Source organism: Cupressus sempervirens, chromosome 1 (genome assembly GCF_028749045.1).
Source record: "Cupressus sempervirens isolate cs-2001-9-10 chromosome 1, ASM2874904v1, whole genome shotgun sequence".
Lineage (NCBI taxonomy): Eukaryota > Viridiplantae > Streptophyta > Pinopsida > Cupressales > Cupressaceae > Cupressus > Cupressus sempervirens.
The window spans coordinates 688,489,797-688,507,196 of NC_143118.1; the positions used below are offsets into that span (position 1 = coordinate 688,489,797).

Consider the following 17,400-nt stretch of genomic DNA (forward strand, 5'->3'; position numbering starts at 1 on the left):
TAGTAAGTTCTCTTTCCATTTATCATTTTGTATTTGTTATGAGAATCATGAAGTCAAATGGATTTACTTTTCAGAGAATCTTGTAAAGATTACTCTTGCTATGTAATTGTTCGTTTTTTTTGCAAACACAGTCATGGTTCTCTTTCCACTTATCATTTTGTATTTGTTATGAGAATCATGAAGTCAAATGGATTTACTTTCCAGAGAATCTTGTAAAGTTTACTCTTGCTATGTAATTGTTCCTTTTTTTGCAAACATATTCATGGCATCTAAAATAGTTTTTCTTTTCTAAAACTTATGCCTTGCAACTTATTCTAATATATATTAAAAACATCCTTATTTTCACATATTATATCATGACATTTTTTTTCAAAAAATAATTCATACACTATTATAATATTTAGTATGCATATCTTACTAATCAACTAATCGTTGCACCTTTTAGTGCAAGTACAAGTTTATCGTTGCAATAATGAATTTTAGTTCATAGTAAGTAATTTTAATATGTCTCATTAAAAGTTACCACAATAATAAGCTTTAATTACCAATACACAATAAATGCCCACTGAAAACTGCAAACCTGTTCCTAATTTACCTCAAAACAAACACTGGAATTCTGTCATAACTCTTTAAAAAATTTAAGTCCAAAAACTGATCAATGAACTGTTTTGCATTCGTAATCTCAATATAGTTTTACTAGGGAAGAGTTGGAAAAGGCGATACTAAGTGACTAGTACAGTTGATCTATGGTCAACCTTGGAAATCATAGTAGTAAAGAATTGTAGTTTGAATAATATAAAACACGTAACAACATGAGCCGTGATGGAGCTAAATACTATTCATATGCTACATGCTACTAGCATTTAGTAAGTACACCAAGCACAACTCCACCCAAACCGATTGGAAAACTCAAAACTAATATTAAGAACATTGCAAAACAAGCTTAGCTAACGGTAGAACTTACAGGCATAAAAAAATCACCAAAACATAAATTGGCCTTATATGAAGCTTGCCTTAATATTAAATGAGACAATGACTGAAAGACACTGGAATTCTTTTAAAATGTGATAAAGGTTCTTAAACTTTTGGTAATATATTTTCCAGGAATGCAGTGATCCCGAACCATGTAATTTTCCTATTCTTATTAAGAAATTCAAATAACTGAATATAGATTCGATTAACTATTGGAGTTTCATGCAATCAAGAATATTCCATTTTTTATGAAGAAATAACTCCAAATTTTAAAAAATGACAAAGAATCGGTAACCCTCACCATAGATTTTAATGTCATGCTCAAAAACTTCAGCACCCAGAACTGAACTAAAATTACATTAATCATTTAATGTGCTCTAATATGATTTAATATTTGTGAGGAAATTTAATAAAAAGGTGATGACACAAAAAGAGACAACTGAAACATGAGAACACAAAATATCCAAGAATTTGATGCCTATTAAAATTGTCACGAAATACCAGAGCAAAAAATTAAAGGTTGTTGATTCCAAATATCAGAAGGGTTTTCTTGAGTCTAAAATGAAACAGAAAAATTAGAGATGTCGGTAAAAGAATTACATATGTAAAACAAAGATTGTTATAACAATAAATTGTTCTGTAGTAATGTGGATTATGATCTAGTGGAGTTGAATAGATAACCAAAAGATCAGCAAAAATTTAATATTATTATATTGTCAAAAAGGCTCTAACACTAAAAAGATAATAATGGGATCATACGGGCCCAACCAATTTTGGTGAAATGGATATCTCTGTCTTAACACTAAACCAAATGAGCTTATTCATGCTCCTGGGATTTCAGCTCCCAAAACCAACGGATTACAACATAATTCACAATGGTTATCCTCTTGAACAAAAAAACTGTTCTGCTTGCAGTTATAGAATATTAATGTTTGACTAGTTAAAATGCTGTTCAACAGAGCCCACATTTTACTATATTTTAAGTATTTTGGTGGGCATGTTAAAACATTTTATGTTTCTGTCAACATTCTTACACCACAATCTCTGGCAATCACATCTACCCTCATATTGGTGTCTTCATACGGTCTTGGAACTGAGTGTGCTTGATTGATTTTAGTGCAAGTCACATATCTTGCGGTGTGTCCAAAATAATAAGCATCAAATTTGCCAAATCTAATTCAGTGTCTCTGCCACATAGTGAGCATGCAATAAACAATAGTGGAGTTTAATATCATTTCAATTTCACTTGTTCATGCAAAAATTTGTCTTCCTTTAATTACTGTAGTAAATATTGGACCAGGTAGAAACACATAAGGCAGCATGCTCCTCTCCATTTAATTCCAAGGAAAGAAACACTCACAAACACAAGTACCAACAGTTCCAAGCTCAAAAATAAGAAGACATGACACAATATATTAATAAAATTTGCATGTTAATCGCTCAAGAATCCCCATAATAGCATCTGCCATATTAGCCATGAAATATGAAAATCAACATTGAAAGGAGACTCAATTAACGGAACAGAAGCAACTTGAAAGCAACGCAGTCAAAAACAAGGTCTTATGAGTCAAAATGTAACGAAAACAAAATTAATGTCTTCTTTCGCACATAAATTACCAATTTTTAGCATTATAGATGCAACAAAGAGTTGCAGAAGTTGTTGAGATGAGATCAAACAGTATACATTTTCTTTAACAATTCAAAAACTTGAGTCGCCATTCACACAATCCTACTCTCTCTAGCAAACTCAATAAAGGATGAAGCCATACAATAGTACCAAAAAGCCAAAAGTCAACAACCAGATAAGCTTGTGTTTAGAATCTTCATCTCCTTTTACATATTGGTTCTATTCTGTCAAGGATGACTTTAGCTCTCCTGCCTTGTGCATTTCCAGAACAATGTCGCATCCCCCAATAAGCTCACCTTTGTGATATAACTGTGGAAATGTTGGCCAGTTTGAATAAGTCTTCAGGCCTTCTCTGACTTCTTCATCACTCAAAATGTCAAAATGACCAAAGTCTAAACCCTCTTCATTCAAAGCATTTACAACCTTTGAGCTGAAGCCACATCGAGGGGCATCAGGTGTACCTTTCATAAAGAGCATGAGAGGAGAAGAATTAACTAGTTTTTTCAACCGATCATCGAGTGACTCTTTGGGCAGCACTCCTTTTTCCGAGGCAATGTTTTTCAGCTCTCCACTTTTGTGCATTTCTATCATGATATCTGATCCACCAATAAGCTCACCTTTTATGTACAACTGTGGATAGCTAGACCAGTTAGAATATGTTTTAAGACCTTGCCTTACCTCTTCATCAGTCAGAATGTTGAAGCTCCCAAATTCTAGCCCTTCCTCTCTAAGAATTTCAACAGACTTACGGCTAAAACCACAGCGTGGCTCTTCAGGAGTGCCCTTCATAAATAACATGATTGGGTTGGAATTAATGATGTTGGCTAGCCGAGAACTTAATGATTCACTTATACCAGTTGAGTCCACTATGCCACCATTATCAGACTCTGAGATAGCAGTATCAGGTTTGGGTTCAGCAGAACTAGCTTTTGCAATTAATTCACCAGACTCATGAGCAGTTAAGAGCAAGTCGTGGTCTTTAAATATTTGTTTCAGTTCCCCACTTTCATGCAATTCAAGGGTTATATCACAGCCTCCAAGCAGCTCGCCCTTACAATACAGTTGTGGAAAGGTTGGCCAGTTGGATAATGTCTTCAAGCCCTCCCGCACTTGTTCATCACTTAGAATATCAAAGCTGCCATATTCCACACCCTCTGTTTTCAAAACATCCACAACCTTTCTGCTAAATCCACATCGTGGCTGCTCGGGTGTCCCTTTCATAAACAACATAACTGGTTTGGAATTCACAAGTTGTTGCAGTTTGCTCTTAACTGCAGCACCAGACTCTATATCAGTTTTAGCAGTCTGAGGTGACTTATATATTTGTTTCACTGTCTCAATAACCGTTGAACTAGCAGACATTCCAAGACTAGCAGGACTAGCTGTCTTGGCAATGTCTATGGAACCAGACACCTTGGCCACTTTGTTGGCCAATTCTGATGGATTTGCACCCTCCAGTGTATCTACAACCTTCCCATCCTGCAAATATTACTATGTATCAGGGTGCTGAAACTCCAGAAAAACAATCATAACTTGATAAATGGGAAAGCAAATTAGAGATAAATCAAACATGCAACCATAGTGGTGAAGGCTTAATTTTTCTGAGCACCATTTTCTAACATAGGAACATTAGTCTAGATTTATTATCATTGATATCATAGTAAGAAAATGCGTCTATGAACCAATTCTACATGTAGACTAGAAACCTTGGCAAAAATGCATCTGAACAAGGTTTTGCATCATCTCATACATATACAGTGTGAAATGGTCTAGTTGTGGATATCAATGTAGAAAAAACTAAATAAGCAATTTATATGAACACAAAACTCATGATGAAATTTAATTTATACATGAGAAAAGTGCTACTTTTTCTCTTTTTAGAAATTTCCCCACATTTTAATTTAATTTGCAATCCACATTTTAATTGAAATGCACATACAAAATTCCAATAAAGCATAAAACAGCAGATGTTGATATATGCTTATGCAACCTCAATGCAATGCCAATTTTTACAGCCGACTAGCTCTAAGAGAGATCTATATCAAACACATCAAACAAACTAGATTTGCTTACACATCCCTGTTATCAAATAGATGTTTCACTAATTAAAAATTAAGATTGATTTTTATTATTTAACAATATCAATGTGGAAAACCTGAGGTATAAATCTCTATAACCAAAAAACATTGACTAAAACCAAGCTCTAGATGGCAAAAATTGGCCCGTTTCTCTTGTTGAAATTCTGGCAAGAAGAGTTGAGAAAACATAACTGAATTTGACTTTTTTTCCATTGGTAATTTCCCCTTGCACAGAGTCCTTGGGATTAAATGCCACAACCAAGTGGTAACCTTGCATCAGATTCACGTAAGATGCAAGACTTGCACCTCATTTCACCCATCGGGTTCCACAACACCCAGAATTGCTTTACAACACCTAGAATTGGATGGTGTAATTTGGCATATGGACATGTAAAATGTTCCTTGGGGAATTGAACATAGGTTTTCACTATGAAAGGTCTGATGATCTGCCACTCACACTTAACCCACTTTAATACCATAGTTTAATTACCAACCCTAACTACTTGCAGTTAGCTCTAAATTAAGTGATGCATAATAATAAGGCTCACATTCCCATTTTTGGAATAGTTGTGAAGAATAAAAATTATCATCTGTCAGGAAAGTGTCTTCACCTAAGGATGGTTTTTAAAGTTGAATTTTGATGGGGCTGCCAAAGGCAACCCTAGACCAATGGGAGAGGGAATGGTTATTCACTATCCTTTAGGCTCCTTCATAAAAAGAGGATCATTATTTTTTGGCACCAAGTCTAACAATGAGGACGAAGCTGTTAGCTCTGCTAGAAGGATTGAAAATGACAAAATTCGTGAGTAGAAAGGGATTAGAAGTCAAAGATGGCTCTCTTGCAAATTATTCAGGATTGCATTAAAGAAAATGGCAGAGACTGGAAACTAGAGAGCTGAATGCAGGAAGCTGAACTGGTAGATGCCAGCTTCAATTAACTTCCAGCATTGCTACATAGAATTGAATGGTATTGCAAGTTGTAACCCTCCTCCCAATTTCCAGAGGCATTAAAAGTGAGTATTTGTCATACCCTGTTAAAGCCTTATGTTTATTATGCAACCATTTGCTCTCCACTTTATTTCTTGTCTGGTGATCAGGGGTGAGAGTTGTGAAAAAGCACTAAATTTTAGTGCTTGAATTCTTTTGCCTCAGATTTTTGTTTGCCTCTATGCAGATTTTCATGTAGTCTGAAAGCTGTATCTGTTATCTCATGATGGCACATGTTAAGAGAGCTCAAGATTATTATGGTGCTGCAAAAATTATTGCCTAAAGCATAAGATCAAATATGTTTGTTCCTTAACATTTGTCAAAGACATACTTGGTGAGGTGGGTGGAGAGGTGCCAAACAGTCGAGAGCATCAATAGAGGACGATTTTGCTGCCAAATAAGAAGCATATGCACCTGACACTGGTTTTTGAATGGAATTTGCGTGCCCTCTCTCCTGCAGCAGTTACTCTGCTCATGGCCAATAGATCAGATTGGGAGTTAACATGGATGGCTTGCTGGAGATGGTGCATTGGCAATGCATTCTTCTGCTTCATTTTATATATCTGATGATGTCGTGCTATTCTTCAAAGACACACCTGCCACTGGTTTTTGAATGGATTTTGCATGCCCTCTCTCCTGCAGCAGTTACTCTGCTCACAGCCAATAGATCAGATTGGAGTCAACATGGATGGCTTGCTGGAGATGGTGCACTGGCAATGCATTCTTCTGCTTAATTTTATATAGCTGATGATGTCGTGCTATTCTTCAAAGACATTGCACTGTACATTGACGGTCTTCAGTCATTCTGAAAAAAAAATGACCATTTATAGATTTCTATGTTTTATACTTCCCCCATGTTGTTGCCTACAGTTGTTATTAGACTGCTAAGCAGGATTATGCAGGCCCAGGGGTCTTAGTGGCTGCTACAGATTGTGCTGCACATTAATGTCTCTCTTTGGATTTTAATTTTTTAATCAGTCGATGTGTCTCGTGTGTTTTCCAGACAGTGTAATGCTTTTATGTAAGCTGGAGTTTATTCTTGAGCTGAATCCCGTAATGTAAATGTTATTTTCTAATAGGTTTAGGCCCCGATCCGACAACTAGCTTATCAAAAAATAAATTTGAAAAAAACTCACATTTGAAAAAGAAACATCTATGAGAGCAAGTAGATTTCCACAATCCATAAGATCACTGCAAGCTTGTTTCTGGATTCGATTGTGTATGTATTTCTGCATCAACGTTTCAGATCACACTCCGTGATCCATCATCAGGATGAAAAAGAGAGCATTAAGAGACAATGATGCCCCCAAATATAAAATTAAACTATTTGTACACCAAAACAACAATTCCAGGAATAAAATACTAAAGTGAACTCAATTAATCATTAATAATTCAAGAAATAATGAACAAATACATCAGTTAGAGAATAAGCAGATTATGGTAAACATTATGATTACCTAGCTATCTTCTAACCAATCATAACTTAGTTCGGTAGGAAACTTCATAGAGCACCAGTAAACTGCCCAACCCAACTAAGCTCAAGAGCATGCAATCATGCAAAAATGGCAACTCGCCTCTTCTCCCACATGCACAAAGAACACCCAACTATGACCAAGTCCATCACTTGGGGGAATCATTATTCCACAAGCGTTAGGAATGTCTAACCATGAAAAGCTCCATCATTGGGGTATTCAACTCGCCTCTCAGCCCACAAGAAGCAAGGAAGTCAAACTATAACCAGTTCCATCCCTTAGGGTGGTCTACTTAGTTCGGGGGAGCCAGTAAGCCATAGCTCCCTAAATTACTTCCTCAAATCTTACATTTGGTTGATTATGGGATAAATGTATGTATATATATGCAGGAATATACCATAGGTATCACCTTTATTGTAATCAATATCTATTAAAGCATAGAAGAAGATTGATTGTATCCAATGATTAGAAATCAATATCACAAATGTATATGGCCAGATTGATTGCATAAAATACTAAACTGCATACCGAATTACCGATGCAAATGCTCAATGGCTAGATCGATTGCATGATTTATGTAGCATTCACACCAAATTATGGGTGTAATGCACAACAAATTTAGAACTCCATCTGATTCCTTATATCAGATTTATCCTTGATCAATGAAAATATATATATATCCGTTGTAATGTAAGTGTCATGTCTTTCCCAAGTCACATCTCTTCCTTCTATAAGGTGGCATCTCCTTAATGGCGATATATATATATATGTGTGTGTGTGTGCCTGTGTATATGTTTGTGTGTGTGTGTGTATATATCCCTTGTGACGGAAGAGTCACGTCTTTCCCAATGTCGTGGCTCTTCCTTCAAAAAGGCGGCATCTCCCTATTTGTGACAATTGCCTTTTAGTAACTAAAATTGCTGACTGTTTAATACTCGTGCCCCTTTACTAATACCCTCCGGCTGCATTGGATTTGATCACATCTTGATAAAGCATACTCCTGCATATCTCATCACAGCATAAGAACTTACATCGATGCAGAATCATATATATATATATATATATATCCCTCTTAACAGAAGAGTTGTGTCTTTCCCAAAGTTACAACTCTTCATTCTAAGAGGGGGCATCTCCCTATTCATAGCAATTGCCTTTTGGTAACTAAAATTGCTGATTGTTTAATACCCATGCCCCTTTACTAACAACCTCACTGCATCGGATTTGATCACATCATGATAAAACATACTCCTGCACATCATCAGAGCATAAGAACTTACATTGATGCAGAATTATTATTAATCTCTTGTATTGGAATTCCCAGAAAATCGTGAAATCTTATAAATAAGATGGTTTTTTATAAATAACGTCTCCTTAAGTGCTCCTCATGGGGAGGGCATGATATACCTCTAAAAATACGCAACTATGGTTTGACTCAATAACAGATGGATTCCCTAATTATGAGGTTAGTAAGAAAGAAACAAAAAGTTCGCATGAACTCCATTGCCTGCTGGGAGGTGAAAGATAAATGTGGATAGCGGTCCCAAGGGAGATCAAAGGCCACCATGTACAAGTGGTGTTTGTCTAATGAGGATAGGAACATTTACTTTTTAACATAAGCCTAGCCATTCAAACAAATTCTGTGCTGGCAAAGCTCAGATAAAACCACAATTCAGAAATCAATGTGCAGGTGCTCCAGGTGTTATTTTTGAACCCACTCTAAATTTTTGGGTGAACATCTTGGCTTGGCTAGACGCTACTAACCTACAATGGAGATGTGCTACTCTCATCCATACTATCTGATGGATTATTCCCTCTTTGAAAAGGGTTTGAGTCAAGCATGCTAGAAGAAGCCATAAAAGAGGTAGACTGCTTCCTTGCTAATTATAATACTTAATGTCTGAATTGTATACATTTCACTGATGAGAAGCTAAATGGCAACATTCATAGGTAAGGAAACAGCTGGAGACAGCCATCATCAAAGGAGCCATGTGTTATGTTTGATGGAAAGGATGAGAAAATCATTCTCATCCTCTTGACTTCTATGTACAGGAGATAGAACTCTTTTAGAATATGCTAATTTTAACTAACATTTTTAAATGATCTATATAGCTAGTATTACTTATAATATGGCAGCACTTGTTTTGATTAAGAGCTCTATTTAATGTTTCAAGTAAGTCTTTCATAGTAAATTCCCATTACAAAAGCCAAGAAGATAATATAATTTAATTGCCTGGACGGATATAACAGCATGACCATAGTCAGTCATTGTACTCCCACGTCATGCATGTCAGCCATGTAAACTGCTTATCTAAAATTAAGATTTAGAAGAATGGTATCAACCATTTAATAAGAAATTCTCCATTGGTATTTCTGAACTGTCACGCGCAATGTTAGCACATTCAAATTCCAAATTTTACATGTAATCTGATTGTTACAATTAGGTGTACCCCTGTGAAAAAAATTCTAGTGGCTTAGTTTGATAGTTAATAATCTATTTTCCATGGAGTTTCCAAGACGGGGACGTTTTAGGGGATGCGGACGTGTTTCTGGTACAGGTACAGATCAAAGCCAAAATTTAGGGGATGGGGTCTCATGGCACGACGATTAAAAACATAGGAGTTTTTTTTTTTTATAGAGACAATTCAAATATGCATATCATAACATTGATAAACCATTCACCAAAGACATTTTAGAAGATCAATTCATGGAAAATTATCAAATGACAAATACTGATACTTTCATTATAACAATATCACATACATACATAGAAATATAAAATGCCTAAAGGCTCCAAGTATCATGCATGAAATCAGAATGAAATAAAGATAATTCAAACTAAAATAGTAAGCAGTAAATACCATACGGAATCTTTCCTCACTGCTGCTGCTGCTCTATGTTTTATTTCTTCCTCTTAGCAAGCATGTCAAATCTTTAAAAAAGTAGAAGAGCCAGTGTTTTAGCATTTTAATGGACCAAATGTTGCCTGCATATTTTTCTTACATCTTTAAGACAACTACAGGCCCATGCGGACAGCAAAAGTTTTGAAAAATTTTGGGGGTGTTTTGCCTTTACCCAAGTTGCTGGAAAAAGGGGGATGGCCAACAGTTTCGGGGACAGATTGGGGACAGCAAAGCCATCCCTGGTACTGCTGGCCATCCCCAAGTTTCCTGCCAAAAAAAATTGGCCATTTTGTGGACCTTTCCAAATTTGGCAAAAAATGGACAGCTCTGGGGATGGCAAGAATCCATCCCCACGTCCCCATTTCGTCCCTCAGACGGGTAGGACCCCAAAATCATAGGGGACATGTCCCCGTGGAACATTGTTAATAACTTGATTCCCAGTAATTGTCATGACAACTGCTCTTGGAATCATGTTGACTGTCCATCATTGAGCATGTTTGCCAAGTTACCTGGCGCTTCCCGCCATCAGATTTGACAAGTTTCTGAGTTAAATAGTTTGAGGGCTCAACAAAAATCTGCATTCTACACATGTTCAAAATTAACAGTGTGGTCTACATTGGAGGCCTACATTTCACATCCAGTTGGTTGTTATGTCAGAATGATCCTTCCCCTATATTGCAAACATGTCAGTGAGTCATTTTTCGGATTCCTGTGACTTCATTTGATACATTTACCAAGCTCAAAGCAACTGGAATTTATTCTGTTTTTGAACACACTGTAATAAGTTCTTTAAGTGCCAAATTTGAGCATTAATAGGCTAAAGCCGGATGATTGTCTTGAGGGATGGGTTGAATCCTTGAATTCTCTGCATCTAAATGTACTGCCATGCACAATTTCAAAACTTCAAGGTTTGATTTGCTATTTTTAATGTGACAAATCCAGGTGAAGTTCACATGGTTTTCACATCTGCATTTTTAGTGTTTCAGAATGATAATTTTTGGCAATTAATATCTCACATCAAGATTTGAATCATACAAAATCCTTTTGCACACGTACTCATCGAATATGGATAAGCCTACATGACAGATGGTGGGTTACCTGGGGTTGGGTTACATGTGTTTTGGCATGTGTATTTAGAATAAATGAAATGGTCCATTTTGGCCATTAAAATATCACAACCCTGATGTCATCAACCAAATTCATTTGGTGCCTATTCTCCCATGTCAGGAGTCGGTACACCATTTGGCTTGCATGGATTAAGAAAGCCAAACGACCAGTTTTCCAAATCCATTCCAGAGGCTAGTTAGAATGTTTTGGTCTCATAACAGATGTTTCAAGAGTTGAATTCAAACGATGACCATCTTGGCATTTCTCACTCAGATACATCAAGGATCATGGTCAAGGCAGTGAAGCGAAAATCAGTTTCAGGATGAGTAAATTTTATGCCATGTGCATCAATGACTTGGCATTCACATTCAAGGGCAGTAAAATTTGACTATTATTTAAATCATTGTGATTTAAATAAGGATATTTTTGTGGATTACGGCATTTAAGGAAAAAGAATTTGAATCATATACGTGATTTAAATTTTTGATTAAAAATGCGAGGATGGCCCTGAATGGGTCTGTTGATGTTGATCTCACTTCTATTCCTAGGAAGCTAGTGACATGGGAAAGATCACTAGAAGGGTGGTGGAAATGTTATATTGATGGGGCTTTGAAAGGGAATCCTGGACCCTCCGGCACAGGTTTCCATCATCAGAGATGAGAATGGTGATCCTGTTGCAATTGGGAGCAAAAGGTTACAAGATGGTACCAATAACGTTGCAGAAGCAGAAACAGCTTTGCTGGCAATTAGAGCATCCAAGAAACTTGGGGTGTCAAAATTGCATGTGGAGAGGGATTCCCTTATAATTTTTAAGGCTATCATCAAAGGCTCTTTAGAAGTGTGGCACCTCCAAAACTACATCAACAACATTAGCCAAGAGTTGTCTTCACTTGAGTATCAAAATCACACACATCAAAGGAGAGGGTAACAGTGAAGCAGACCAAATGTCCATTTGGGCTTTAAAATTGAGTATAGAGGAATGTAGCATTGAAAACTTTCAAGTTCTAAACTTGAGGAACAAATCTAAGTAATTATAATGGGTTCAAAGAAAGAGCTAATAAGGGGGCCATTAATTCATGTTATAATGAGTGCCACATGCAAAAATTAAATGAGGGATGGAAAGTGTCATCATTCCATTGCTTGGTACACTTTCAGTCACAGTCAGTTTTAATCCTTTTTAAAGAATTTCTTTTCACAAAGGAAGTGTTGTGATCTGAGCAGTTTGGAAGCACGGAGACATCCTTCACCCTCACTTGCGAGAATCAACAACACCCATTTCATGGGGTAGCCAAGATACAACACATGGTCCAGATGTTTGAGTTTTGACATAAACTGCTCACAGAAGTTGTGCAACTTTTACTAGGAGAGATGGTTTTTAAGGTTGAGAACAAGCATAGAACAAACACAGACATTTTTTAGATGCTAATGGCTTGGGGTCTTCAAATGGGTGAGATGAAAGCAAGGACTAGGTTTTGATGGAGAAGCTAGTGCTCGCAAATTCAGGACTTTGAATGGAGGAAATTATGGAATCTCAATCCCAAAATGGGGTTTGATGATGGGGGAATGAGAAACGGTAACTGGGAATTGGGAAAATTGAAGGGACAAAAATAGCACCATTTCTGTGGAGGTTTGTTGAGCAACATAGAGATGCAAGATTTAAGAAAGCTCGCTTGGGTTGGTATCTCCCCAAACTTTTTATTATGGAGCACATTCTGGATGAAGACGTAAAAGCAATAAAGGCACAAGTGAATTGGTGTCCAGAAGATGAAGTGGCATTGGTGTTGAGTTTGCAGGAACGGGTGACAACGAGTCGTGACCTGAATGGAAGGTAAATGCACTCATGAATGAGAGGATTGGTGGGTTTGTTCCCCGAGCCCTAAGGAGAGCTATGAAAGCCTGCTTAGCCCTTAAGTGGGTTTTTTAAACTGGGCCATGTTAATATTATTGTGTTTTATGTGGCAACAGAATGGAGATATTAAAACAAATTTTCAATTTTGGGGGTGTTATGTTGGAGGGTGCTCTAGCGTTCGTTTTTTTTGTTTCTTGGCATTGTAGCTATGATGCTCTAGTGGTGTTGGGGGGGGGGGGTGATGTTTACAGTTTAAAGGTTGATAAGTTTATCAAAGGGGTGAAATTATGGACGATGAGAGAGTAGATCAAATCCTTTGTAATGTAGTAGTGTTTGTCCGTGGAGACAGTTTTTTGAAAGAGTAATGTCAAATTCTTGACCACAACCAATGCATTAAAGACAGGAATGAATGCAAACTGAACAGGTGGAAGGCAAGGATGGTGGAATAACAGAAAATTCTTTGTAAAGAATGTTTGCGTAGTTGTTAAACCCAACATAGAATGCGAAAGCTTGATGTCAGGTTGGTCCTGCTTGATGTGTCCTCTTTTTGGCAATAGGCATAAGATGTAGAGCCAGGTCAGCATTTCGAAAGTTTGGTCGGATCTAAAAATGAATGCAACGTAATCCAATTCACAGATTCTCATGAAAGTTAATTCGAGGTGGCACAATGATATGTAATCTTATGTTATTAATAAAATCAAAAAATTATTGCCGAGAAAAAAATGCCAGGATAGAAATAATGATGGAAATATTTAAATCTTTTTTATTTAAATACATCATTTTAATGGGCATTTGGAAAGATATTGACCACTGACAGAATGCATTTAAAATGGAGGGTCCCTCTCTCAACTTCAAGTGGAGTGAAATTGCATGCTTGCAAGAAAAGATACCAAGCCCTAAATCAGACCTTGTGTTATGTTATAATGAGTGCCACATGCAAAAATTAAATGAGGGATGGAAAGTGTCATCATTCCATTGCTTGGTACACTTTCAGTCACAGTCAGTTTTAATCCTTTTTAAAGAATTTCTTTTCACAAAGGAAGTGTTGTGATCTGAGCAGTTTGGAAGCACGGAGACATCCTTCACCCTCACTTGCGAGAATCAACAACGCCCATTTCATGGGGTAGCCAAGATACAACACATGGTCCAGATGTTTGAGTTTTGAAATTTCTTGCTCACAGAAGTTGTGCAACTTTTACTAGGAGAGATGGTTTTTAAGGTTGAGAACAAGCATAGAACAAACACAGACATTTTTTAGATGCTAATGGCTTGGGGTCTTCAAATGGGTGAGATGAAAGCAAGGACTAGGTTTTGATGGAGAAGCTAGTGCTCGCAAATTCAGGACTTTGAATGGAGGAAATTATGGAATCTCAATCCCAAAATGGGGTTTGATGATGGGGGAATGAGAAACGGTAACTGGGAATTGGGAAAATTGAAGGGACAAAAATAGCACCATTTCTGTGGAGGTTTGTTGAGCAACATAGAGATGCAAGATTTAAGAAAGCTCGCTTGGGTTGGTATCTCCCCAAACTTTTTATTATGGAGCACATTCTGGATGAAGACGTAAAAGCAATAAAGGCACAAGTGAATTGGTGTCCAGAAGATGAAGTGGCATTGGTGTTGAGTTTGCAGGAACGGGTGACAACGAGTCGTGACCTGAATGGAAGGTAAATGCACTCATGAATGAGAGGATTGGTGGGTTTGTTCCCCGAGCCCTAAGGAGAGCTATGAAAGCCTGCTTAGCCCTTAAGTGGGTTTTTTAAACTGGGCCATGTTAATATTATTGTGTTTTATGTGGCAACAGAATGGAGATATTAAAACAAATTTTCAATTTTGGGGGTGTTATGTTGGAGGGTGCTCTAGCGTTCGTTTTTTTTGTTTCTTGGCATTGTAGCTATGATGCTCTAGTGGTGTTGGGGGGGGGGGTGATGTTTACAGTTTAAAGGTTGATAAGTTTATCAAAGGGGTGAAATTATGGACGATGAGAGAGTAGATCAAATCCTTTGTAATGTGGTAGTGTTTGTCCGTGGAGACAGTTTTTTGAAAGAGTAATGTCAAATTCTTGACCACAACCAATGCATTAAAGACAGGAATGAATGCAAACTGAACAGGTGGAAGGCAAGGATGGTGGAATAACAGAAAATTCTTTGTAAAGAATGTTTGCGTAGTTGTTAAACCCAACATAGAATGCGAAAGCTTGATGTCAGGTTGGTCCTGCTTGATGTGTCCTCTTTTTGGCAATAGGCATAAGATGTAGGGCCAGGTCAGCATTTCGAAAGTTTAGTCGGATCTAAAAATGAATGCAACGTAATCCAATTCACAGATTCTCATGAAAGTTAATTCGAGGTGGCACAATGATATGTAATCTTATGTTATTAATAAAATCAAAAAATTATTGCTGAGAAAAAAATGCCAGGATAGAAATAATGATGGAAATATTTAAATCTTTTTTATTTAAATACATCATTTTAATGGGCATTTGGAAAGATATTGACCACTGACAGAATGCATTTAAAATGGAGGGTCCCTCTCTCAACTTCAAGTGGAGTGAAATTGCATGCTTGCAAGAAAAGATACCAAGCCCTAAATCAGACCTTGTGTTAGATTAGGTGAAAAACTAATCTCCCAAGAACACCTGCATGCATAACCCTATCACATGGATGAAGCAAAGAACAGAAGCAAGAAAAAATTATGGAGGCCAAAAAGCCAGATCCATCTTATGGACATGCAAAGAGAAATATCTCATATAATCCAATAAGTGAATTAATAAAATACAAAGAGGTGAATCCTTATAAAGGAATCACAAAACCCGAAAAGGGAAACTAAATCCTAAAAAAGCTAGGGTTGCACAATATAATTAATAAAATATTAATTATATGCACCTACAAGATAGCTTAAGCAAACTAGAGTAATAGGCAACTTAATTAATTAAATCAAAGTGATTTAATTAATAAGTGCAAACAAATAATTACTCTAACACCCCCCCTTAAGCGAAGCTTGGGAGGAAGCTAACCTAGCATAGCTCTGAAAGAAGAATTGGGTCCCGGCAACAAGGCCTGATCAGGTACCCAATCACAACAAAATCTCTATAAAGAGGAGAAATAGAGAAAACCACATGGGAAATACCCTGCTCCAAAAAGAGATAGCAAAGAATGTTCCAGAAGAAGGAACAAAGAGATCAGAAGAGAATCATTGAAAACTCTGTCAAAATGCTGATCTGTAGAACCTCCATGGAAATAGAAGGCACGAACCATCAACCAAAGAAGCATAGAACAGCAGTATAACCTCCCCTTAGGCAGGTGAGGTGGCAGGCAGCTGAAAAGATGGGCCAAAAATCTCCTACAACACAGAAGCCAAACACATCGAGAGTGAGGTACAAAACACCAAGAAAGGCACGTGTCATCGACACTGCATGAGAAAATAGAGAAAGAGGGCCTATAAGCGGCAAACAACTATCCCCCCCCATGGCACTTTATAAAATAGTGCGAGTACAACGAATCACAATGATGAAAAGGATCCCGAAACACAAGAGTGGCACTTTATCTTAGTGCGTTGCATAAAGATGCTTACAATGAATATCAAAAATGATCAGAAAAAACATAAGGCTGAAACAACAGAAGGTAGAGCCCAAAACGAAGCAACTGAAGCAACAAAATCGATCTCCGCCCCTGAAACAAACAGGATATCCACCAGAATGCTAAAACGCAAAGGACTAAATAGGATGTGCCTGGAACAGAATCTGGAACAACAACCAACATCACTGGAAAGAGCACAGAAAGAGCTTTCCAACGATATAAAGAAGTCCAAAATCGGAGATCGGAAGCTCAAGATACACCTCCCGGAGTGCAAAATAGAACATCCGGCTTTGACTGCCAAAACAAGCAACCAAACTGCATCAAAACCCAAAAACACCTGTACCAGCATCTCCGTCTCGGAACCAGCTTTTCGGCGCATTTTTCGGATCGAAAAAATACGTTCGTATGCTCAAGTTACGAAGAAAAAACCACCAGGGCCTCTGAAAATGCATGAGAAATTTTTTTTTTTTAATAAAAAACAAAAAAACATTATAAAAATCTCCACCGCCGGCGGAGCGGCGACCGGGCGGCGGGAGGGTGGAGGGCCGCCGCGGGGCGGACCTGCGGCAGTGGCCGCCGACGGCGTGCTCCACTGTCCGGGCGGTAACCACTAGCGGTGGCCGTCAGCGGTGACCGCTAGCGGCTCCGCTGCGGTTAATTAACCGCCGAGGCTAAAACTGCCGCAATTGTTTTTTTTTTGCGATTTTTTTATAATTTTTCCGCCTCGATCCGCGTGCAAGAGGCCGTACAGCCCTGTACGGCAAAAAAAATTTGCCTCCCAAACCAACGGTGTCCAAAATGGACAAATTTTATATGGATTCTGAGGTTTTTGG

General features: G+C 37.5%; 1 protein-coding gene across 2 annotated transcripts in view; it reads right to left on the reverse strand.

The window, feature by feature from the left end:
- Positions 1 to 2,547: 2,547 nt before the first annotated feature.
- The window catches only part of GRXS17 (thioredoxin family protein), a 46,283-nt gene continuing 31,430 nt past the window's right edge, over positions 2,548 to 17,400 (reverse strand). Inside the window, exons 3-4 of one of the 2 annotated variants that reach the window (XM_089786969.1) lie at positions 6,801 to 6,893; positions 2,548 to 4,078 (exon numbers count right to left, since the gene is read on the reverse strand). In XM_089786969.1, coding sequence (XP_089643095.1) covers positions 2,819 to 4,078; positions 6,801 to 6,893 — 1,353 coding nt within the window. In that variant the 3' untranslated portion in view covers positions 2,548 to 2,818. The remainder of the gene's footprint in view (positions 4,079 to 6,800; positions 6,894 to 17,400) is intronic. The other variant, XM_089786978.1, reaches the window with a different exon arrangement.